This window comes from Henckelia pumila, chromosome 1 (assembly GCF_033568475.1).
Source record: "Henckelia pumila isolate YLH828 chromosome 1, ASM3356847v2, whole genome shotgun sequence".
NCBI lineage: Eukaryota > Viridiplantae > Streptophyta > Magnoliopsida > Lamiales > Gesneriaceae > Henckelia > Henckelia pumila.
The window spans coordinates 83,936,386-83,960,323 of NC_133120.1; the positions used below are offsets into that span (position 1 = coordinate 83,936,386).

The 23,938-nt window shown below is 35.9% G+C and overlaps 4 protein-coding genes across 4 annotated transcripts; all 4 read left to right on the top strand.

Annotated features, from left to right (window-relative positions):
* Positions 1-3,858: 3,858 nt before the first annotated feature.
* Positions 3,859-6,798, top strand: LOC140876390 (pentatricopeptide repeat-containing protein At5g03800). Its single transcript, XM_073280342.1, has one exon. The coding sequence runs from the start codon at positions 3,949-3,951 to the stop codon at positions 6,640-6,642; it is 2,694 nt and encodes an 897-aa protein (XP_073136443.1). The 5' UTR covers positions 3,859-3,948; the 3' UTR covers positions 6,643-6,798.
* Positions 6,799-11,113: 4,315 nt separating this feature from the next.
* Positions 11,114-13,828, top strand: LOC140876399 (probable glycosyltransferase At5g03795). The gene is made up of 4 exons (XM_073280350.1): positions 11,114-11,697; positions 12,146-12,345; positions 12,534-12,882; positions 13,062-13,828. The coding sequence occupies exons 1-4, from the start codon at positions 11,440-11,442 to the stop codon at positions 13,731-13,733; spliced, it is 1,479 nt and encodes a 492-aa protein (XP_073136451.1). The 5' UTR covers positions 11,114-11,439; the 3' UTR covers positions 13,734-13,828.
* Positions 13,829-16,699: 2,871 nt separating this feature from the next.
* LOC140875772 (uncharacterized) lies at positions 16,700-18,827 on the top strand. The gene has a single exon (XM_073279558.1). The coding sequence runs from the start codon at positions 17,220-17,222 to the stop codon at positions 18,663-18,665; it is 1,446 nt and encodes a 481-aa protein (XP_073135659.1). The 5' UTR covers positions 16,700-17,219; the 3' UTR covers positions 18,666-18,827.
* Positions 18,828-19,016: 189 nt separating this feature from the next.
* LOC140874611 (uncharacterized) lies at positions 19,017-22,984 on the top strand. The gene is made up of 7 exons (XM_073277931.1): positions 19,017-19,860; positions 20,335-20,476; positions 21,338-21,391; positions 21,518-21,609; positions 21,829-22,064; positions 22,157-22,327; positions 22,440-22,984. Exons 1-7 carry the CDS (start codon positions 19,238-19,240, stop codon positions 22,535-22,537), a joined length of 1,416 nt encoding a protein of 471 aa, XP_073134032.1. The 5' UTR covers positions 19,017-19,237; the 3' UTR covers positions 22,538-22,984.
* Positions 22,985-23,938: the final 954 nt, after the last annotated feature.

The following is a 23,938-nucleotide window of genomic DNA, read 5'->3' on the forward strand; positions in this document are numbered from 1 at the left end:
AGAAATCGGAGTTCTTTTCATCATAACATCATATCATTATTTCAAAATTGGCTCAATAGCGGTTACAGGAAATATAATCCTCAAGTGGCAACATATCAAATCAAATAATACCGAATCAGGTATTAAAGTTCTGAGAATATCCTCAATATTTGGAAAATCGACTCAGATAATCCATCAATCGAATTCAACTCTCAGAACATCAGTCAATCAATCGATGCCACATTCTATCAAATAAATCTAAAGTCTTAATTCGGACAATAGATTTTAATCATTCCTGTACTATCATTATATCTCTATCTTCTTCACGGATCTGAATAGATAGCTGTTCATCACATCTCATACAGAGTATTCTGCCAAATGCTGATTAGTATATTCGGACTATCAATTAATCAGAGTATAATATGATACCGATTATCAACAGTTCTGAATACTTTGAAATCTGTGACTACAACATATCGGCCTTCGTTTTAATTCAATTTCAATCCTAAATAATTTAAGAATATTAGAATTTAAATCAAAACTCTAAATATTCCTAAATTAAATATACTCGGATTAATCAAATAATCCTGGTTATTTGCACTTTAGCCCTTGCAACTTCGATATTTGCAAATCAGTTCCTGATCGGGTTATATCTTCAAAATTCATCTTCTTTAATTCCCGAAACATGGAATTAAATCTTAAATCCCATAAATATTTAAATCGAATATTTATTCTTTTAATTTAAGAATTCTTGGAATTTAATTCTCAAAATTCATAAATTCTCAAATTAAATATTTTCGGCTCGGAAATTAAATCTATCATTTCCATAATTTCTCAAATCAATATTAGCCCATAATATGGAATTTAATTCTCAAATCCCATAATTAATAATTTAATATTTTAGGGCCTTACATCTTATCTTCTCCTCATCCGAAGCGTCTAGCTCGGAAGGGTACAGCTCATACCACGGTACCGCGGGGGCCTCGGGATCATTGCCCAGGTCATCATCCCTAGCCGAAACTGATGCAGGAGCAGGGTTCTTGCCCTTATGCTCTCCTGCTGGGGTGATTGCAAGGGAATCATAACGATCCACCTCAGCAAACACCTCATCCGAACTCTCAGCATGAGGGAGGGATGAGGAAGCCATTAAAATTAAAACAAGATAAATACCAACTTACGAGGGAAGCTCGAGAGAGAAAACTAGAAAGAGAAAATGTGCAAGGGGAGCAAAAGTGAAAGTGAAAATAATTTTTACTGCGAGGCCTATTTATAGAAAGCCCAGATCAATCTAGGTCGTTGGTTTTAGGACAGATGGACGGCTCAGATTCTCTGAAATTCCAAAAGTTACCATTACATAGTACTTGTCACAATGACAGCTGGGCTCGGCGGGGCACTTCAGCTTGGCATTCGTTTGGGGTCATCTCAGAATAAGAATAACGAACTTCGAGTCTTTGACCTCAGTTCGACTTTTGAGGGGGGACTTGTGATATCCGGAGGAGAAAGTCACCTCAATTCCTCGATGACCCTAACATAAAAGCTCTTCCTTAATCAACTAGGGCCAGCTCAGGAGCTCGGGAGCCTCGGAAGCTCGGGAGCTCGGCCAAGCTCCCCCACCACAATTACCAGCTCGGGTCGGGAGCTCGGCCAAGCTCTCCCACCATAATTACCAGCTCGGGTCGGGAGCTCGGGAGCTCGGCCAAGCTCCCCCACCATAATTACCAGCTCGGGTCGGGAGCTCGGCCCCGGTGTCAGTAGGGAGTTAGCTTAATAGAGGGGTTGGACAACCTTGGTAAGCTGGCTAAGATGTTAGGATCAGTGGTCAAGGGTGAGTGCAGAGGTTCAGCAATAACTCACTCACCCCTTTCTATATGACCCTAAGGAGAGCATCAATATAGTCTTAGTGACGACAGTTCAGCTCAGATTAAGCGTATCATTATTTCATTCGTTAGACAAGATTCGGGAGAAATCTCAGCCTAAATATTCGGGATTGTGATCCCGAGATTCTCGGGTTCTTGATAAGGAAGTTAAGCGCTAAATCCGGAGCCCTCTCCTATAAATATCAGGTTCATTTTCATCATTTGCATCCTAATTTTTCACTCGTGTGCACACACCACTCTCTATATTTCGCTATCCTAGCATCTGACTTGAGCGTCGGAGGGGATACGCCGAAATACCTTCCGGCCCCCTTTAACACTCTTGTTCGTGGTTTCAGGTCAGCAACAACTCATCACTTATTGGAGGAGTTTTGTTAGCGCGGCTAATTAGCTCATCCAAGGAGATCACTTTATTGAGGTTCATCAATAGGCGCCGTCTGTGGAAAATTTAAGTTAAGGCGTAGATATGGCGGGAAGAGGAAGAGGAAGAGGGAGGGGAGGAGGGAATGTGGCGGACATGACTGTAGATCAGCTCAGCCAGTTCATCACTCAAATGGTGCAAACAACCATGGGTCAGAATCTACCACCTCCTCCCCCTCCACCTGGAGGTCAGCCAAACCAAATGGATGCGATGTGGGAAGAGATCAGGAGATTGGGTCGGCAAGTCGGAGGTCGGCCTGGGCCGATACAGAGGGAAAGCCCTTTTGCTCGGGTTATTTTAGATGAAGAACTCCCTGCGAATTTTAAGCAGCCCACCTTAGGGGAGTATGATGGGAGCTCAGATCCAGAGGAACATTTGGGAAGGTTTGAAAATGCAGCCCTGTTGCATAGATATACGGATGCAATTAAATGCCGGGTCTTCCTCACCACTTTGATGAGATCAGCTCAGCAATGGTTCAACCTTTTACAGCCTGGTAGCATTCGAAGTTTCAATGACTTCAGCTCAGCCTTTTTACACCAATTTGCGAGTAGCAAAAAATATTTGAAGACCTCTCTTAGTTTGTTTAATCTGAAGCAATCTGAGGTGGAACCTTTGAGGGAGTATGTTCAGCGCTTCAATACAGCAGCTTTGGAAGTACCTGCGGCCACTGCTGATACCTTGGTAAACTCTTTCACTCAAGGGTTGAGGGGAGGAGAGTTTTTCAAATCTTTGGTCAAGAAGCCTCCTTTGACTTATGATGAGCTCCTTAGTCGAGCTGAGAAGTATGTGAATTTGGAGGATGCACAGAGGCAAAGGAGACATGAAGGAACGTCTGTGTGTAAAGCCAAGTACCAAGATAGGAGCAAAGGTAGAAGGAAAGACAGAAGTTGGAAGAAAAAGGGTTGCGAAAGAGATGAACAGGGCTAAGGGACCCTACCCTTACGTACCACTCTCGGTAAGCCTGGAGAAGGCAATGCAAGTCCGTGAGGATAGGCGAGCTAATTAGCTCATCAATTATTGGAGGAGTTTTGTTAGCGCGGCTAATTAGCTCATCCAAGGAAATCACTTTATTGAGGTTCATCAATATCTATATCTATATTATTAATAAAACAAGAGATCCTATTAGTCAACTACTTTTGCTAAAGTCATTTTCATAGTTCCAACATTAACCTTTGAATTTAGTGTGAAGTTAAATAACTTATATAAGACTAACTTAAAAGGCATAATTATGAACTAAAATTTTAAAATCATGATTTTATTTTGATAATTAAAAACTAGTATAATATAAATTATTAAAAATATTATATAATGAAAAATACAATACAATTTTTATAAATAACACTTGTTACGCAACCATGCTCCGATTACTAGTGTAATATAATGTGACTTAGTAGGGTAGTTTGTGTCGTTGATTTTGATGATTTAAAAACTATTCTATTAGTGCAAACGTTTATACAATGTACACGAAAGGATAAAATTGTTGTTTTCACGTCACAAAAAAATTTGTGATACCTTTGTAATCAAAATTAAAATTATAACATCAAAGAAGAAAACATGAAATTTTTTGGAAGTTCTTGTCAATTTGGCCCTGATGCATAGATCAATTACAAAGAATCCTCTTCAAATCGCTCTCCAGCCAGAGCTGTAATATGAGTGGCCTGGCGCCACTCTTTCATGGCAGCCCTTATCCACCACCGCAGCCATCCCCCCGCCGCCGCCTCCCTCTCCTCTCACAACCGTCCGTGCGGACACTGTACTCGTCAACCAAATTCGCAAGCTATTTGTTTCTTTTCACACTCAAAAGTTCCTCTTTCCCTCGCCTATAGTAAATCCGGGCTCCTCTCGGACCCTTCATCTTCAGTCTCCAAGAAACCATCGTTTGAGCCCATTTTTATCCAAAATCCTCATGAAATCCATCAACCGCTCTCAGAATATGACCGTTCACATTTTCTTCGATTATCCGTCCAGTACTCTGATGTTCAGCTCAGTAAAGCGGTCCACGCTTCAATTCTCAAGATTGAAGAAAACACCCGCGTGTTTAATCCTCTCATTACATCTTATCTCGAATTGGGTCACGTAGATTATGCCCAAAAAGTTTTTAATTCTCTTTCAAGCCCAGACGTTGTGTCCCACACTGCTATGATTTCAGGGTTGACGAGGTGTAGTCGTTTGAGTGAAGCTGTGGGGCTCTTCTTTGAGATGAGAAGCTCAGGTATTGAACCTAATGAATACACCTTCGTTGCATTGCTGACTGCTTGTGTGCGTTTATTGGATTTAGAGTTCGGTTCCCAAGTTCACTCCTTTTTGATTAAATTGGGTTATATGGATTCCAGTTATGTAGTGAATTCACTATTGGCGCTGTATGGTAAATGTGGGGGCTTAGAATTTATGATCAAATTGTTTCATGAAATGAATCATAAGGACATCGCTTCTTGGAATACTGTCATTTCTTGTTTGGTCAAGGAAGGTTTGTACGACAAAGCATTTGAATTGTTTCGTAATATGTTGAGGCTTAGTGGTTGTAAAGGTGATTATTTTACTTTTTCTAGTCTCTTGATCGCGAGTGCTAGAAGTTTTGCGACTAGGGAAGGCAGAGAAATTCATGCATACGCATATAAGATTGGGTACGAAATCAATTTGAGTGTTAATAATGCACTTCTTGAGTTCTATTCCAACTGTGGATGTGCGAAAGACGTGGAGATTTTGTTTGAGAGGATGCAGGTGAAAGATGTTTTCACTTACACTGAAATGGTCAATGCTTATATGGGATTTGGGCTTGTTGACTTAGCTGCGGAGGTTTTTCGTGGGATGCCAGAAAAAAATTGTGTTTCCTACAGTTCTCTTTTAGCTGGATTATGTAAAAACGGCATGGGTTTCAAGGCTTTAGCATTGTTCTGTAGAATGGTGAAGGAGGGCTTGGAGTTCACTGACTTTACCTTGACGAGCGTTTTAAATGCCTGTGGGTTGATGATGGATACAAGAACCAGTGAACAGATTCATGGCTTTGTTCTAAAGTTTGGTTTTGGGTCAAATCACTGTATCGAAACAGCATTACTCGATATGTGCACTAGGTGTGGTAGAATGGCTGATGCTGAAAAGATATTCCACCAGTTTATGCAGGATCAGAACAGTTCATATATGCTGACGTCAATGATATGTGCATATTCTCGGAATGCAGAGCCAGATAAAGCAATTTCTTTGATCTGCCGGTGGCATAATGAAGGACATGTTGAATTGGATGAAGTTGCCTTAGCTTCAATTCTTGGCATATGTGGAGAGTTGGCGTTTCTAAAACTCGGCGAACAATTTCATTGTAAGGCTATAAAATACGGTTTCTTGATTGATATAGGTGTGGGGAACGCCTTACTTAGCATGTACTCTAAATGTGGTTATATGGAACTAGCCATTGATGTCTTTTACGGTATGTCTGAACATGACATAGTTTCATGGAACAGTTTGCTGTCTTGTCATATTCTTAATCGGCAGGGAGAGAAAGCCTTGAACACGTGGGAAAAAATGAAGCAATCCAGGATATCACCCGATGCTGTCACCTTTAGTTTAATTATTTCAGCTTATCGACACACCAACTCAAGTTTGGTTGAGAGTTGCCGCGATATTTTCCTTTCTATGAAATCCACCTATCACATTGAACCTGATTCAGACCATTATGCTTGTTTGGTTAGTGTTTTAGGTTACTGGGGTCTTCTTAAAGAAGCAGAGGAAATAATCAATAACATGCCGTTCGAGCCTAAGACTTCTGTTTGGCGAGCATTGCTCGATAGCTGTAGAATGCACACAAACACCTCAATTGGGAAACGAGCTGCCAAGAAAATACTCAACATAGAGCCCCAAGATCCCTCAACTTACATACTAAAATCAAATCTTTACTCTGCGTCAGGGAGATGGCAGTGTGCTGAGTTCGTCAGGGAAGAGATGAGAGATCGAGGATTTCGAAAATTCCCTGGTCGAAGCTGGATAATACATCAGAACAAGATTCACTTGTTCTTCGCTAGGGACAGATCTCATTCCCAGTCAAAAGACATTTACAGTGGGCTCGAAGTATTATACTCGGAATGTTTGAAAGCTGGTTATATACCTGATACGAGCTTTGTTCTTCACGAAGTAGAGGAGCATCAAAAGATGAGTTTTTTGTTATACCACAGTGCGAAACTAGCTGTTGTTTACGGGATTTTGGCTCTCAGGACCAGGGAACCCGTTCGAGTCGTGAAGAACATCAATCTCTGTGGAGACTGCCATACTTTCTTTAAGTATGTTTCAGTTGTTACTAGAAGGGAGATACATGTAAGAGATGCCTCTGGTTTTCACCGTTTTTATATGGGTGAATGTTCCTGCAAAGATTACTGGTGAAGAACGATCTCAAATATAAGTCCACAACATTTTCATGTTATTTTGCAGAAGCCAATTTTGTGAATATCGTAGTGATATTTTTTCACATAAATTTGAAGTCAAAGTTGGGGGTAAATTCATAATCATCCCTCATGTTTGAATTCAGTTTCAAAATCATCCTCGACCTTTCAAAGAACTTCAATCTCATCCCTCATATATCTTTTGGTTAAAAATACGACTAATTATTTGTTTTTTTTAAGTTTTTTGACTTAAATGCCCTTTTGTTTTTTTTTTAAAAAATTATTTGAATACTATAAAAAAATTTATTATTCAGTATAATTCAAATAAAAATATAATAGTTTTAATAAAAATAACTAATTATATAAAATAAATTAATAATTTATAATAATATGTTGAACGCAATAATTGCTCTTGCTAGGAGAGCGATCGATCGTGAGTCATTCGTGACACATGAGCTATTGTGTGGTTTAAATTATTTGAGTTTCACTATTACCACCAACTATATATAAATTTTGAGAAAAAGACAAACGTTAGGTCTATAACTTATATCATAAATAATGTCACAATTTTGATTCACATTAATCGCAATGATACAATTATTGAGAGATTAATTGTTGGAAGCAAAGATTAAAATTATTTGCCAAAATTTGAAACATATATATATATATATATATATATATATATATATATATATATATATATATATATATATAGAGTTCTTTTATGGTGCCCAACACTATATGCCCACTTCATGCCCACCAAGTACAATAGATGAGTTGACCGGTACAATAGATGAGTTGACTTGTACATGGTAGACATGAAGTGGGCATATAGTGTTGGGCACCATAAAAGAACTCTATATATATATATATATATATATATATATATATATATATATAGCATAATTATATATTTTCAAATAAAAATATAACAGTATTGGAAAAAAATAAATATTTATATACAATTAATTAATAATAATTGTAATAATATTACAAATAATATGTTTTTATAAATATTACAAAATAAAATTAATTTTGTTATAATTATTCTATATTTTTTTAGGTATATGTTCAAATTTTAACCACTAAATTTTATATTTTATATTTTGTCTTTAATAAATATATAATATTTGTGTTTTATTTAAATTAAAAATTTGTTATATTATTGGAAAACATTAATTTATTTTATATAATTAGTTATTTTTATCAATAATATTATATTTATTTTGAATCAACATTATTCAATTATTTAAATTAATTTTTTTGTATTATTTAAATTAAATTTTTTATATTATTAGAAAACATTAATTTATTTTATATAATTAATTATTTTTATCAATATTATTGTATATTTTTTTGAATCAACATTATTTAAATAAGACAAAAGGACATTTAAGTCAAAAAATTTTAAAAGATAAATAATTGGTCTTATTTTTAATAAAAAATAGAGATGAAGGATGATAACGAAGTAATCTGAAATGTGAGGGATGATTTTGAAATTGGTTTCAAACGTGATTGATAAAAATAAATTTTACCCGTCAAACTTGTCTTGTTCAATATATCCATTTTCATCTGTAAAAATCATCTTGTGATTGTCATGACCCAATAATAAGAGGCTTTGAAGGTCACTCTCAAAAAAAAAAAAAAAAAAGGCTTTGAAGGTGGGCCCATTAGCTATCCAATGTGAATGAGAATAAAAATGAACATATCCAAATAAAATGTCGAAATCAACTCCCATTAAGTTTAAGCCATGAAAAATTGTGAGTGTTTGCTAAAGATTATATTTTTAAAATAATTATCATGCAAAATCGTGAGTGTTTGCTAAAGATTACGTTTTTAAAGTAATTATCACTGAAGAGCGAAAAAACGTAAAAAGTAGATAATATTATAAAATAAAGTCAAAAATTAAAAAAAATTCAAGTTAAAACGTTTTATTTTTAGAGGACATTTTTCAAACTATCTCGTTTTTAGATAGGGATTGATGGTATAAATGAATGAAAATAATGATTAATTTTGAATTAAAAAAATACTATCCAGAAAAATTTCTGTTTATTTACCAAAAACCAGAATCATTTTGAAGAATCACAAACACCATAACAACTTCTTCTGAATTTGGATTAAATTAAGCATAAGAAAAATTAGGGGTTAAGACTGATTTTTTTTAAACGAAAAGTGAAGAACAACTTTTCTACAAATAATTTTGTAGAAATTTTATTATAATTATTATTATTTTTTGATTCTCGGAATTATAATTATTTAAAATGGTATATATATTTTTCGAATTATAAATGGCATCATGATATATATGTTCCCTATTCGAAATTCCTAAAACGGCCGCGTCGCTACTAATAAAGGAAGATTATAGCCGAATTATGTACAAGTACAAGAGAAAACGAAATAATGCATACTGGAAATTACAAATTAAAAAAAACATCACACGTTGGTTTAAAATTTTATGGAGTGAAACCATAAAATGGCGAAAAGAAGAAAAAAGAAATAACCCTTAAAAAGAGTGGAACAAGGCATGCATTATGTCTCTACTCTCCATCCTTTTAACCGATCTCACCACGTCTCATGTCTCTGCAGTATGGTCACCAAATAGCTCATATATAGGAAGAATTTATTATCTTTGAATTATGCTTAGCATCGACTTAATTATTAAGATTCTCTTTGTTTGTATCAGTAAAAATTGGGATTTTGAACTATAATTGAATTTGGATTTGGAATTCATGGATTTAGAATTCCTTTTTGGTGTTTGGCATAAAAAATTTGATTGATAAAGATAATATTGTTTAATATAAAAATATTATACATCATTTATTTTTAAATTTCTTGAATCCTTTTTGTAAACATTCATGTATTTTCTTTTCAAAATATAGAAATAATTATTTTTAAAAATAACAAAAAAATCCGTAATAAATTAAAATTTTATATTAAAAATAATTAATCATTAGAAAAAAAGTTTATTACGGAATTCTGATCAAAATTTAATAAATTAAACTTTTATATTAAAAATAACTGATATTTTTTAATATTTATAGAAAATTTTAAGCATAAAATATTTCTATTTTATTTTTATATAAATTTATCAAAATATTGTATATCACTACGTGTATTTTAAAAATAATTTAGGAATATCATATTTTATTAAGTTTTTAAAAATAATATAAAATTATTATTTATGTATATAAATTAATATTGAAAAAGGATTTTTATGTTGTCCATAGTTGAAATCCCATGAAATCTCTTTAATTTGTTATTAATGATAACTTTATTTTTCATTTTATCTCTTTGGCAAACATTTTTTTTACGTGACCACCGGCTGAAGTGATATCTTAATTCATATACGCATGTCCTTTTACCTTCTTCTCATAATTCAGCGACAAGGGGAAATAAATTAATTTTAAATTTTGTAGAAGAATATATCGTTTATTATTTTATTTCCAAAAAAAATATTGAGACGTGTGAGAAAAAAATTAATCAGGATTTAATGTACCGGAATAGACTAATGCCACCCAATATTAATACTGGTTAAGCAAGCGGCCAAACTTCGTCAAACGGAAGTTGTCAACTTAATGCCATCATAAATTAGCTACACAACACACACATTATTTAACAACATACATTTTATGAGCCGATATTCCAAATCAATTTTATGATACGGATATTCGAACAATAAAAAATATTAATTTTTATCTTGTACATCGCATCGAGTCATCGAAAAATCACTACAAAAATTCAGGTTAAGCTTGAATAAAAATATTTCAAAAATTCATAAATTCAAATTTATATTTATTGTTTAAGGAATTTTCTTTCGAACATTCAAACGGAAACCCCACGCGCGGCCGTCCACGAAGGATCAAGTAGAGCGCCATGGCTACGTGGTAGGCAACAACTTTACACGAGATATTTGCTGAGTGAATTAGATAAGAAATCACGAAAATAGATCTTATAACAGATAAGTTTATAATATATTGATATATTTAAATCCATAATATAATTTCACAATCATATGTCCTATAGTATTTACAAGTTCGTCATAGTCATTAAATAAAAAAAATGAATATTAATTGTATTCTCTATAATATTAATTTGCAAAACATCCCAACAAAAGAATATAGCAATAAATACAAATTTTTAACATATCTAATTTCTGTTTAATAACACTTTAATTTCAAATCTTACAAGACATTTAAGTTGTTGAACATGTAATCCTAAACGGGTATCATAAAAATGCATAAATTATAGTATTATTAACATTGAATTTGATAATAAAAATATATAGAGGAAAAAAATTGAATTAGACTATAATTCAATCATTATAATGATTTGGGACCGGGTTGAATTGAGATTAGAAAAGGACTAATCTATTGTTGCATGCAAAAAAAAAATAAAAATAAAAAAAAAAAAAATCAAGTCTAGCTTATATACGGGCATGGATAGGAGACACTTGGCTGGTTGGCGGAACCAGCTCTCGCCAATCGTAGCTTCCTCTTCCACTCCATGCCTACTCACCTTCTTAATTTCACTCACTGACCTATACATACATCATACATGCATATATATATATTCACTCTATGTGTGTGTATACATAAACAAATATAGCTCTTCACAAAGAGAGAAAGTTGGAGAGAATCACATATATACAAAGATAATATTGAAGTAAAAAGAGATTGAAATAATTAAGGTAAGTGCTTGAAAAATAAAGATTTTGGAAATCAAGAAAAGGATATGGCTAATATGATTTGAGTTAATCAGAATCTTATGAGGAAGAACAGATTCGTGCTGTAAGAGCAGGATGTGTTTGTGCTGGAAAACATCGTCGTATTCGACGAGGCTTTTGGCGATCTTTGTCTCGTTAGTGTTTGTTTCTGGGCTGGTGGCGTTATTTGGTGCGAAATCCTCGAGTTGGGAGTTCGTTCGGGATTACTATGGCTCGAGGAGTGGTATGTTATTCAAGGGTTTTGGAGGAAGGGAAGCGGGAGAGGCGGAGGTGCCTCCGAGGGATCGACATAATCTAAGTATCTCCGGTGCGTCGCCGGAGATTGCACCGCCGGTAATTGTCGTAACACGATTCATTGTGTTCTTTTGACCATGTGGGAAATAATTGCTTTGCTATTTTCAGTTTTCATTACTCAATTCTAATTTAAAAATATGAATAGGTGACTTTTCTTATGTATTAATTTACACAAGTCTCTTCTCGTTTTTATGGCTTATTTGGCTTTTTTTATTGGGGCGCGGAATTCCTAAAAAAAAAATTAGTGTGGATTTTATACCATTCACAAAATTAAGATACTATATTTCGGTAAGAAATATTATATTCTCCAGTACTCCAACGTTGTCGGTTGTCACATCCATAATAAAAAATTTTATTTTGAATTTTGCACTCGTGTTGCAAACACTAGTACACTACCTAGATATAGATGTTAACACTGAATTTGTTTAAATAACGATTTAATTTCCTATATAAATTGTATATCATCGTTGATAAATTTGTGAAACAGGTGGTTAACAATGAGATTCTTGCTCCTCCATCAAGTGCAATAATAAATGGAAACATCATCAATTTACTAAGAGTGGAGGCCTCGCTGCAGCAAGCTCGAGCCGCGATTAGAAATGCACGAAACAACAACAATCATACAGACAATACCGACTACTACATCCCGGACGGTCCGATATACCGGAATGCTCTCTCCTTCCACCGGTACGTACGTACCTATATTTCCTTTTCCGGCACCATCATGAGTACGTTGTAGTACTAGTCGGATGTTTGTCTCGTGTTTTCGTGCTAGCTAGCACAACATACTTAATTTATAGCTACTCGATAGACAAAGCTTGGAATTGATCCATACATGTGGAAATGTTCTTGTAATTGGTGCTTTAATTATATAGGAGTTACTTGGAGATGGAAAAGAAGCTCAAAGTGTTCGTATACGAAGAAGGGGAGCAGCCCGTTTTTCACAACGGTCCTTGTGGGAGTATCTATGCTATAGAGGGAAATTTCATGTCCAAGATGGAACGTACCGGATTTCGGACAAGGAATCCTGAGAATGCACACGTTTTCTTCCTTCCATTCAGTGTGGCGTTCATAGTACACTTCATTTTCGAGAAGAATGTTCCGGATCAATGGCTTCCGATGAAACAGACGGTGAAGGACTACGTGGATCTTCTTGCTGTAAAATATCCTTATTGGAACCGAAGCAGTGGATCCGATCACTTCATGCTTGCTTGCCATGATTGGGTATGTAATGTGATTACACATTTATTCTTGGTCTTTTTGTTAACAAAATTTTACAAGATTTCAATTTTCTGAGAAGTGCTTTTAAGAAGCGGTCTCAAACACTACCTAATTCTTTCAACTGGTTTATGTGAAAAGAACAGAATCCAATATCTGGACTAATAAAATAAGACATTTTGCAGGGGCCTGAACTATCGAAGTCAGTTCCAGAGCTATTCAAGAACTCGATTCGAGCTTTGTGCAATGCGAACACATCCGAAGGGTTCCAGCCATCGAAAGATGTATCCATACCGGAAATCAACCTACCAGGCGGCGTCACGACAGGCTTGCTTGGCGGGCCAGAGCCATGGGAACGCCGGATACTCGTGTTCTTCGCAGGAGGTCTGCACGGCCCCATCAGGCCTATTCTTCTGGACCATTGGGAGAACAAAGATCCAGACGTTCAAGTACACAAGTACCTACCAAAGAACATGTCGTATCACTCGATGATGAGACAAAGCAAGTACTGCATTTGTCCCAGTGGGTACGAGGTCGCGAGTCCGAGGATGGTGGAGGCATTGTACATGGGGTGCGTCCCCGTGCTAATGAAAGATCACTACGTGCCCCCGTTCGCCGACGTCCTGAACTGGAAGTCGTTTTCGGTGGAGATCTCGACGGATGAAATCCCGGACATGAAGAAAATTCTACAAGCAATTCCTATGAGAAAGTACTTGAGGATGCACAAAAGGGGTGTGCAAGCGAGGCGACATTTTGAGATCAATTTGGTTCCTCAAAGGTATGATGTGTTTCATATGACCCTTCATTCCATTTGGCTGAGGAGACTTAACATTAAGCTCCTCGAAGAATTGGGATGAAATTTTTTGTACTTGTTTCTTGTTTTGACGTGTGAAAAAAATCTTGGATACCGATTATATATATAGTTTGGAATTAATTTTTTGTAAACAAGGAAAGTAAGGTGCATTTTTGTGTTTAATAAGGCTCTCACGAGACCGTGTTCATGAGACGGATTGAACAACTTATATTTTTTTTTATAAGATAGAAAATCAACTGGTAAAACTTTTCTGGTGAGTTTTTTATTTTTTTTTTAATGCATGGTTTGCATTTGGTTCATTCAACAACTGATCAAATCAAATAAGATTTTATTTTTCCAGGAAAATTTAACCAACTTAATTTCTCATTGAATCCGAACAAATCGACATGTAGGTAGTGTTTGGGAGAGCTTCTTAGAATCACTTCTCAGCTTTTCGTTAACAAAAATTTGAAAATTTATGAAATTTTGTTAACCAAAAGTTGAGAAATACTTCCTAAAAGCTCTCCCAAACACTACATTATTTCATCGGTAATCGAATTAATCCAACTTTAAAAAAAAATTTACTCACAACAAACTCCGTAAAGTAAAGGAAAAATAGTTACTCGTGAAATAAGATAAGTCCAGCACCAAAACCCAAAACCAATTCAATATAATAGCTTTGCATAAAAAATAAATAAAAATTGAAGTGCATTTTAAAAAATTCGATTATTTCACGTAAAAGTATCAATTAAGGCTCGAACCAAAGGAATAAATAATTGTTCTATTGGGCTAAAATTTCTAACGTGGGCTACGAATGTCGTCATCAAGCCCAAAATTAATCAACAGAGAAGTATAAGCATAGGTACCATTTCACCGTGAAAACTTACATTTTGACCACGTGAACGTAAACTCATTGAATCGAATTTTTTTATTTTAAAAAATTTTAATTAAGTTTATATAAAAACCAAAGATGCCAAAAATATTAAAACAATTGAATTTAAAACAATAAGCGAATCAAAATATTATAAACACTGGTTTGTTAAGTAGTTGGAAAAAAAAATCAAACTTATTTATACTTTTTAAAATTTAAAATCCAATTTAAAATAACGATATTACGTTAATAGAAAATATACATAAAAATTTCAAACGACTCTTATTCAGTGGGGGATAAGTTCATTACGAGATTCGCCGAATCAACACTAAAAATCAATGAATCACAAATGTATCGATATCTTTCAAAAGATGTTTTTTGATAGAGTAGCTAAATACTTGATAAATTAACAATTTCGAAAGATGTTTTGGTAGAGTAGCTAAGTACTTGGTAAATTAACAATTTTGAAAGATGTTTTGGTAGAGTAGCTAAGTACTTGGTAAATTTTCAATTGTTAATTGTTAAATGTTTGATTTTATTTTAAATGTTCGATTTTTTTACCAACATTTTTTTGAACTAACCTGTTGCATAACTTGTTCAATGTAGCTGTCGTGGAATTTTACGTCCTCAAAAGATAAAATGAATTTACAATCCAAAATAGTCCTGTAAGTTTGCTTGTTTTGTGATTTGGTCCTGCAAGTATTCAATTTTGGGTTTTGGTCATGTAAGTTTAGTTATATTTTGGTGTTTAGTCTTTTTTTATTTTGACAATATTTTTTAATTTATAACCGGACCGATAATTAAACCGATCTAACTTAAAAAAAAGATCCAACTGGTTGGAATGTTTTAATCGCACAGTCGAATTGAAAAATCGTTTATATAATATAATTAATAATATATTTTAAATTATAAAAACCTAAATAATTTATATAAATAGAAATATATATATATATATTTATCTTAGTTTGAAAACTAATTAACCATATAAATATATTCAAAAAAATTATAAACTCTAATATTAATAAATAATATTTTTAACGAAGAAAAAATTTCAAATAATCATGTATATATATAATAAAATATTAAATTAAGGTTTTAAAATAAAAAAATAATTTTTCAAAAAAAAATTGAAAAACCAATTTTTCGGTTCTTGACCAGTTCTGCCTGTTCAACCATTAAAACTAGGGATGACAATGGGGCGGGTCTAAACCCGCTCCCGCATCAAACCCGCCCCGACGGGGCGGGTCTAGACCCGCCAAAGCGGGTTCACAAGCGGGTCCGGGGCGGGTCTCGGGTTTGGCCAAACCCGCCCCGCCAAAGTATTATATATATAAATTTAAAATATTCATGTATATATATAAATATAAAATATATATGTAATATATAATTATATTATTATACTAAATAATTAATATTTTATCCATAATTTGAATGTGTAATATTATTGGATTGAAATGAATTTATTTTATTATGATATGTTTAGTATAAAAATAAATCATTATAATGTTTTTTAGCTAATAAATATTAATTAATTACAAGTTAATAAATTTAAACTTGTGAATAATTTATTTTTTGTCTTAAATATTATAAATCTATTTTTGAAATTAAATTTAATGATATTTGTTAATTTTTAAACTTTTTTATTTTTTTTATTTTAATAAATTTAAAATTATTTAATTTATGGCGGGTCCAACGGATATAACCCGGATTATACCCGCCGGGTTCGCAAGGCGGGGTGGGTCCCGGGTTTAGCCAAACCCGCCCCAGACCCGCCCCGTTGCCATCCCTAATTAAAACGATTTTTGGAAGTGTTTCGGATCAAATCAGTGACCGGTTTCGAATCGAACCGTTTGAACCCGTCGGTACAATCCAATTTTGAAAACATAGCATTTAAATGTTGATGTCACAAAATAAAAAAACTTATAAGACCATTTTAATTATATTTCCATTTTTTTAAAAAGAATAATTTCCATATGAATCATCCTAGGCTAGTTGCGTAACGGTGCATTTTTGGCTACCTACCACAAATCTCAAAATCAAGGGCCCAGATTGATCGAGTGGCAGGATGAACATTGAAAGCAGAAATAGATTGTATCGCACAATTCTGTGGATTCTGTGTCTACTTTCTCTCTCTTCTCCTACGGAGTACACTGCAGCCGTTGAAAGCGAATACGAAAACCATGGGCATGGAGCGGTATATTAAGTTGAGTTGAATTGCTGTCTACTGAGCAGAAAAACCTACAAAACTTCTCGCGATTAAACCAGCTGCCATCTCCCCATTCTCTGTTTTAACACCCGCATTTTGTTTCCTTTTTTGTACCATATTAATCACTTTCCGCTATCTGGGCAGTGCGTGAAATCTTGATTTTTGATTGCTACTTAAAACTTTTTGTTTCTTGGTTTTTTTTGCTTCGACGTGTGGGGTTTCTGATCAATCAAGAAAGATTCTCCAGCCGTGGTTGGTATCGTAACTGCGAATCGGTGCATTGCTTGTATAGGGAATGCCTTTTTTTTTTTTTTTTTTTTTTTTTAATATGAGAAATGATCGTTTCAAGAAGTGGGCGACTGACTTGAATGTTTCTTCTTTCGTCGTCGTTATTTCTTGTTAGCTCCGCATAAAGTTGGAATTTTTAGCATTTTCTATCGATTTCCCACCTGTGGCAATCCGGGATTTGTTGTATGGAATCACATGTTGTTATGTCTGGTGGAATGCACCCGAATAGAAATCCTGATATCTTAGGCCTGGAAATGTCACTCCACCACCACATACCACCACCACAAAACCCTCCCCATTTGCCGCAACAACAGCAGCTCCCTATGATGTCATATGGGCATAATGAAGGCGATTACCACCCACAGACTCACAAATCTTTGAAACAGGGCTACTCGTTTTCGGTCAAATCCAAGAATCAAACTTTAACATTGAGTGATGATGACGAGCCTGTTCTGGCGGCAGAGAACAGTGCTGACGATGGGAAGAAGAAAACGTCACCTTGGCAGAGAATGAAGTGGACTGATGATATGGTGAGGTTGTTGATTGTGGTTGTGTTTTATATTGGTGATGAGGTTGGCTCCGAGGGTAATGATCCTGTTAATAAGAAGAAAAGTGGTGTGATTCTGCAGAAGAAGGGGAAATGGAAATCAGTGTCGCGGGCTTTAATGGAGAGGGGATTTTATGTGTCCCCACAGCAATGTGAAGACAAGTTCAATGATTTGAATAAGAGGTATAAGAGGGTTAATGAGATTCTTGGGAAGGGAACGGCTTGCCAAGTTGTGGAGAATCAGAGTTTGCTCGATTCAATGGACCATTTATCTTCGAAAATGAAGGACGAAGTCAAGAAATTGCTGAATTCTAAGCACTTGTTTTTCAGGGAGATGTGTGCTTATCATAATAGTTGTGGCCACGGAGGTGCCGCCGCCACTGTAAGTGGTGGTGTTCAGTATTCGCCTATAGAGGTGGCCGCAGAGCCACCTCAAGGTCTAGTACAGTACCAGCAGCAGAGGTGCTTCCACTCGACCGAAAGCATACCGGCCATGCCTAACATAAATCGAGGGGAGAACAATGAGGGATCTAAATCAGTAAAAGGGATATGTGTTGAAGATGATTACGACGATGATGACGATGAGGAGGATGAAGATGACGATGAATCCGAAGAGGTGATGGGTGGAGGATCAGGATGTCATGACCAGGCACATGATGATGACATGAATGAAATGGATGAACGATCATCAAGAAAGAGGGATAGGGAATGGACTTGTCATTCTTCGCCTCTGATTCGACAACTAGAATCCGAGTTGATTAACATATTGCAAGATGGTGTGAGGAGTCCCTTTGAGAAGAGGCAGTGGATGAGAACAAAACTGATGCAATTGGAGGAGCAAAGTGTCGGTATCCAGTACCAGACGTTGGAGCTCGAAAAGCAACGTTTGAAATGGTTGAAATTCAGTACCAAGAAGGAGAGGGAAATGGAGAGGGAAAAGCTATTGAATGAAAGGATGAAGTTGGAGAATGAGAGAATGATTCTCTTAATCCGGAAGAAGGAGCATAATTTCCTCGATCATCAGCGACAGAATCCGCAGCATTCTTCTAACAAGAAGAGCGACCCCTCTTCGATCAGTCGATGAACCAGCTTTAGCTACAAGGTGTGCTAGAGAAATTAGATATCTGACAAAACAGGGTGGTGTTTTTCAATTGTTCTTGCAATAGTTCAATGTTTCTAAAACCTCGAAGGAAAGTGGAAAGAAATGTCCATTTCTATATTTGTTTGTTAGAGCTCAATATATGGATTAAGGATGTAATTTGCATTTATGTAGTTATTTTAATTAAATTAAAGATTATAAGTATCTCTTGAGGGAAAATTGCCAATGTTTCTATTGGCAAATGATGGAGAAATTTATATACAAACAACATTTAAAACTAATCTGGTTGAAAATTTGAAACCACAAGGGGGGTTTAAATACACAATAAAACATACTGAAAGGGTCTTGGCATTTATACTAGAGGCAACATAAAATAGCAAAAGGGTCCCCCACGCACGTGACCCTCAAACACGTGCCCACCTAACGGACGCGTCACGAATGTAACGCCACTCCCTCCCCCAACATCAAAACCCTAACTCCATTTAACGGCGGCAATCTCGAACCGTCTTGTTTTTCACGTCCGTCTGTTGCTCTCCGTTTCCGTCTTGACGCCGTCCATGGCCTCTTGTGACGACGATTTTTCCATCCTCGACGACCACCAAACACCTAACTCCGTCCAGCCCCCCGCCACCGTTACCGCTCAAACGCCGCCTTTTAACATCAGCCCTTACGACAATGATTCCGATCCTTTCGATTCAGAGCCTGATCCAAACTCTATCTCCGGGAAACGCGTCATTGATCGGGAAGATATACACGGTGTTACGTCTAAAAGGACGAGATCTCATTCGTCGGCTTCCGCCGCCGGGGACTACAGGAAGGACCGGGAGGAATGGAGTGACAGCGCGATCGCGTGTTTGCTGGAGGCGTACTCGGAGAAGTTTGTGCAGTTGAATAGAGGGAACTTGAGAGGTAGGGATTGGGAGGAGGTGGCCGCGGTTGTGAGCGAGAGGTGCGAGAAGCAGACGAAGACTGTGGAACAGTGTAAGAACAAGGTTGACAATTTGAAGAAGCGGTACAAATTGGAGAGGCATCGATTGAGCAATGGTGGCGCATCGGTGAGTCACTGGCCTTGGTTGAAGCAGATGGAGCAGATCGTGGGCAACTCCCTTGCAGCCAAAGCAGCTGCCGAAGAAGAGAAGTCCCCTGGTGGATCCTCTTACTCCATCAGACAGTCCAAAAGGTATCAGGCTCTGAAAAAAATGATTTCTTGGTTATTTGCAATAAAAAATGAATTCTTGGTGTCATGTTTTTGTTACGTGAAGGTTCCAATTGTTTGAATTGATATGAGAATGGGAAAGAGTAATTGTAAGCCGTGACTAAGCTTTTATTGGTTCCACTGAATAACTTGCCAAAGCGGATTTTTTTTTTCCTGAGCGGACTTCAGTTATGTGAAAGCTGCATTGATTCTCACGGGAACAAATGCTTGCTTTGCAAGTAACATCTTTTCATAATTTATGGATCTGCAGGTGATGTTTGACTTTGTTTTCACGTTTTTTTTATCACTCTTTCTTCTTGTGTGATCTATGTTGCTAGTTTGCATTTGTGATACCAGCTGCCATGAACATCATGCTGTCTGACTTTCTATTCAGTTGCTACATGATACAGACGTATTTATATTTCTGGAATGATGACAAGTGAACTTGTCTATGGGCAGACTCGGAACTTCATCTACCAGTCCCGGTGGTCAGGTTATGAGCACGAAGCCAAAATCATCTACTCTTAGGTGGCGAAGAGTTGTGTTCAAAGTTAGTGGTGCTGCTCTGGCTGGTACTGCTCCTAATAATATGGATCCAAAGGTTATTACCAACCTGGTTTCTGACTTGTTGGGCAATTCAAGTTAATTTATATGGTCTCCAATCAATTGTGGCATCATGAGTTTTGTCCTCGTGTCAAGTGGTCCTATTTATCTCCTATGTTGAGGCCATTTGTTACCATTTGATGTGTAGGAAACTTTTTGAAACTGAACGGTTTATTTACTGATATTGTAACATGATTGAGAAAATCAAGTTGCACCAGCATTTCGATGCAAACTTTTTGAAACTGAACTGATCTGATTCCTTTTACAGCCAAATGAAAGAAATATATTAGCCGGGAAAGAATGGTTGTAGTTTCGGGTCTTTTACTTATTTGTGATTGTGATTTACTCCCACGGGCAGTTTGGTCTGGGGTAGACCCACAGAGAGAAAATTTTCTGAAATTTCATATGTAGTTTTTCAAAAATTAATTCCGTCTCCCTCCCAGAGAGAGATGAAGTTTCATATGTGATTTTATGCTGAATTATATTGTACTAGATTGTTTTTATGTAGAATGCTGTTCTATACAAGTTTCACTCTAAATCAATTTCGTAAATAACATGGAAGGTGGATGTGCATGTAAAAGACCTTTTAGTGATGTGTATATATTTTCATGGTTTTATTGGGCATCAGGAGAAGAAGACATATATCATGAACAAAAAGACAGGTGGAATCAATAAGCTAGGAATTATAAAATGTTACCTGTTGAATTTAATCACTCTATGACACAGTAAACATCTCCATTCTCTCGTATTACCTATTCCTTTCTAGATGATAAACCTTTATGTCAAATCATCACCATTTTGTTGCCATACTGAGGACCTTCTCCTCATTTTAATTAGTTTTTTTTAATAATATGCATAGGTGGCCATGCTGATTGCTAGGGAAGTCTCGATCGCTTGCCGCGTCGGTGTCGAGGTATACATTAACAGAATGGAATAGCTGTCGGTGGTGGCAACTTCTTCATTTATTCTTTATGTAAGTCATTATGAATTTTTTGGTGTTTCAGCTATTTTAACATGTGTGTTTTCATTTTTCATGTAGGTGGCCGTTGTTGTTGGTGGCCGCAACTTCTTTTGTGGTGACACATGGGTAACATCGACTGGGTTGGATAGGTGTACTGCATATCAGATAGGGTAGGTTTCTTGGCATGAAGCAGACATTTGTTTTTAGTATATATGAATTACCAGTCCTGTTAGATGATGATAATTGTACTGACTGACAATCTAATAGTGCAGTAGTTATCGCACATTGCAAAAATCAGGGGTCTTCAATTTTTAGTTTTTCCTTGTTTCAAACTTCCGCGAAGCTGTCAATGGTTTATTTTTTCTCATTCATGTTTTTACTGCAAAAAGAATGATGGCGACCGTGATGAATTCCATACTGCTTCAGTCAGCATTGGAGAAGTTGGGGGTGCAGACACGTGTGCAGAGTGCATTTTCTATGCCTGAGGTTGCTGAGCCATATAGCAGGCAACGAGCCATCCGGCATCTTGAAAAAGGAAGGGTTGTAATTTTTGGCGGCATTGGAGCTGGCACTGGAAATCCGCTCTTTTCCACCGATACAGCTGCAGCACTCCGGGCTTCAGAGAGTATGTATGCATGACCTTGCTTCATGGTTATGATATATTATATTGTTTTCCGCCTGTATTAATAGAGATTATTCTGCCTCCATTTCGTCTAGTTCATGCTGATGCAGTCTTGAAAGGTACAAACGTGGATGGTGTCTACATTTGTGACTCTAGAAACGAAAATATTACAGCCGAGCACATTTCTTTCAGAGACTTGGCTTCTAGAGGTGCATCTCCTATGGACATGATGGCCATGACATTCTGTGAGGAGAATATAATTCCAGGTCTTCAACTTCGTTTATTCTTTTCCATTTCCCGCTTATTAATTTTAGTTTCATTTCATTTACTAAAGATGGCTATTATTCATTCTTGATTGAAATGAATTATTTTTTGCAGTTGTTATTTTCAATCTTCACGAGCCTGGAAATATATCGAGGGCATTATGTGGAGAACAGGTCGGTACTCTAATCAGTCAAACTGGACCCATGAGCTAATGTTCATTTTCAGCCGCTGATCGCATATGGTGATTGAACTTCTTGTTCTGTGAAATGTTTTCTCCAACTAACATTCCTAAAACAAAGTTTGGGTCGAAAGTGACCCTATATAAACGAAATTGTTTGTGTAATATGTAGAATTTGGGAGAAGTTCCAAAAAGTCACATTGGATACCTTAGGCAACTGTTAATGGGTAAATTTTATAATCCACACACATTTGAGGGAACCTCTTCATGATTTCGAGTGTTTCTTGAGAGTATGCCTTCTTGTTCTATCTTTCGTTTTTCCTTAAATTGAGCAATCTGGATTGTAATTGTGTTCTTGACATTTTAGCACTTGGTATCTCTAGGAAAGATATCTGGTTAACGTTTGTATTTCTGATACCAGCTTGGACATACCTCATGTATGTGTACGTGTAAATTGTTTTTAAAAATCAAATTAATGAAATGCTTTGTGTCCTATACACGGGATTGGAGGTGCAAATTCTTTTGTTTGTAGTAGAGTATTGTCATTTGTTCATATTACATGCGATGTTGTTTCCGCAAGTATAAAAAACAGGGGGTTGTCATTGTTAAGCATCCAAATACACAACACTATTAGGAGAATATGGCTAAAAATTATCCGCCATTTTTTGAATGTTGGTCACAATAGTAAATATTAGAGGTGAGAATGAGTCGAATTGTGCTGAAATCATTAGTAATTTTTGTTTGGAGCTTGAATTTCACCGACCCTTCTTGAGCTTGACTTGTGTCCATTGTTTTTAAAATAAGCACACATAAGCGGATAAGCCTATAGACAGACTGGAGTTGCTCAATGTTTGTATTTTTGCTCGTAGATATATCATATATGTTGTATTTTTGTTTGTTTTGGATTTGTACAGCCATTAGAGGATGTCTTGGCCTAAATCCTAACCCTCACCTCTTTTTGTATTTTTTTTTCCAATTTTATTTTCTTAAACAAAAATTGTCAAGGCCTGAAATCACGCAAATGCCTGTCATAAATTTCAAACCTTTGACGGGCAGACATCAGCATATGGATAGGCCTACTTTATTCTACGAATCCATAAAGTAATTACAGTGTCGGGTAATTATGAAAAGGAAATGATTAATGATCATTATTTAGTTGGACACAGTTGTTAAAACATCACTGTTTGTTTTTACCTTCTTCTTTCCGAGGAGAGTATTCTCGGGATACGATGGTGTAGTTCATTTACAAATGTTTTGAGTTTATTTTATGTGACTTTTCTTAGAAATTCAGGTTCATCACCCAGAATCAAAATCTTGGGCAAGAATTTTGAATCTGTTACAAATTTTTTCTGCTTGTCTTAAATAAATGGGAGATTATATGTCTTGGTGACTAGTTGGCAGGAGGACACCATTAGATATTAATCACATTCAGAAT

What these genes read in the sequence shown, in the direction of transcription:
- LOC140876390 (XM_073280342.1), top strand. Translation starts at nt 3,949, where the DNA reads ATGGCAGCCCTTATCCACCACCGCAGCCATCCCCCCGCCGCCGCCTCC.
- LOC140876399 (XM_073280350.1), top strand. Translation starts at nt 11,440, where the DNA reads ATGTGTTTGTGCTGGAAAACATCGTCGTATTCGACGAGGCTTTTGGCG. An exon ending in AATGCTCTCTCCTTCCACCG is followed by an intron (nt 12,346 to 12,533) that starts GTACGTACGTAC and finishes TTAATTATATAG; the next exon opens with GAGTTACTTGGAGATGGAAA. An exon ending in TGCTTGCTTGCCATGATTGG is followed by an intron (nt 12,883 to 13,061) that starts GTATGTAATGTG and finishes GACATTTTGCAG; the next exon opens with GGGCCTGAACTATCGAAGTC.
- LOC140875772 (XM_073279558.1), top strand. Translation starts at nt 17,220, where the DNA reads ATGGAATCACATGTTGTTATGTCTGGTGGAATGCACCCGAATAGAAAT.
- LOC140874611 (XM_073277931.1), top strand. Translation starts at nt 19,238, where the DNA reads ATGGCCTCTTGTGACGACGATTTTTCCATCCTCGACGACCACCAAACA. An exon ending in TCCATCAGACAGTCCAAAAG is followed by an intron (nt 19,861 to 20,334) that starts GTATCAGGCTCT and finishes GTCTATGGGCAG; the next exon opens with ACTCGGAACTTCATCTACCA. An exon ending in CTAATAATATGGATCCAAAG is followed by an intron (nt 20,477 to 21,337) that starts GTTATTACCAAC and finishes TAATATGCATAG; the next exon opens with GTGGCCATGCTGATTGCTAG.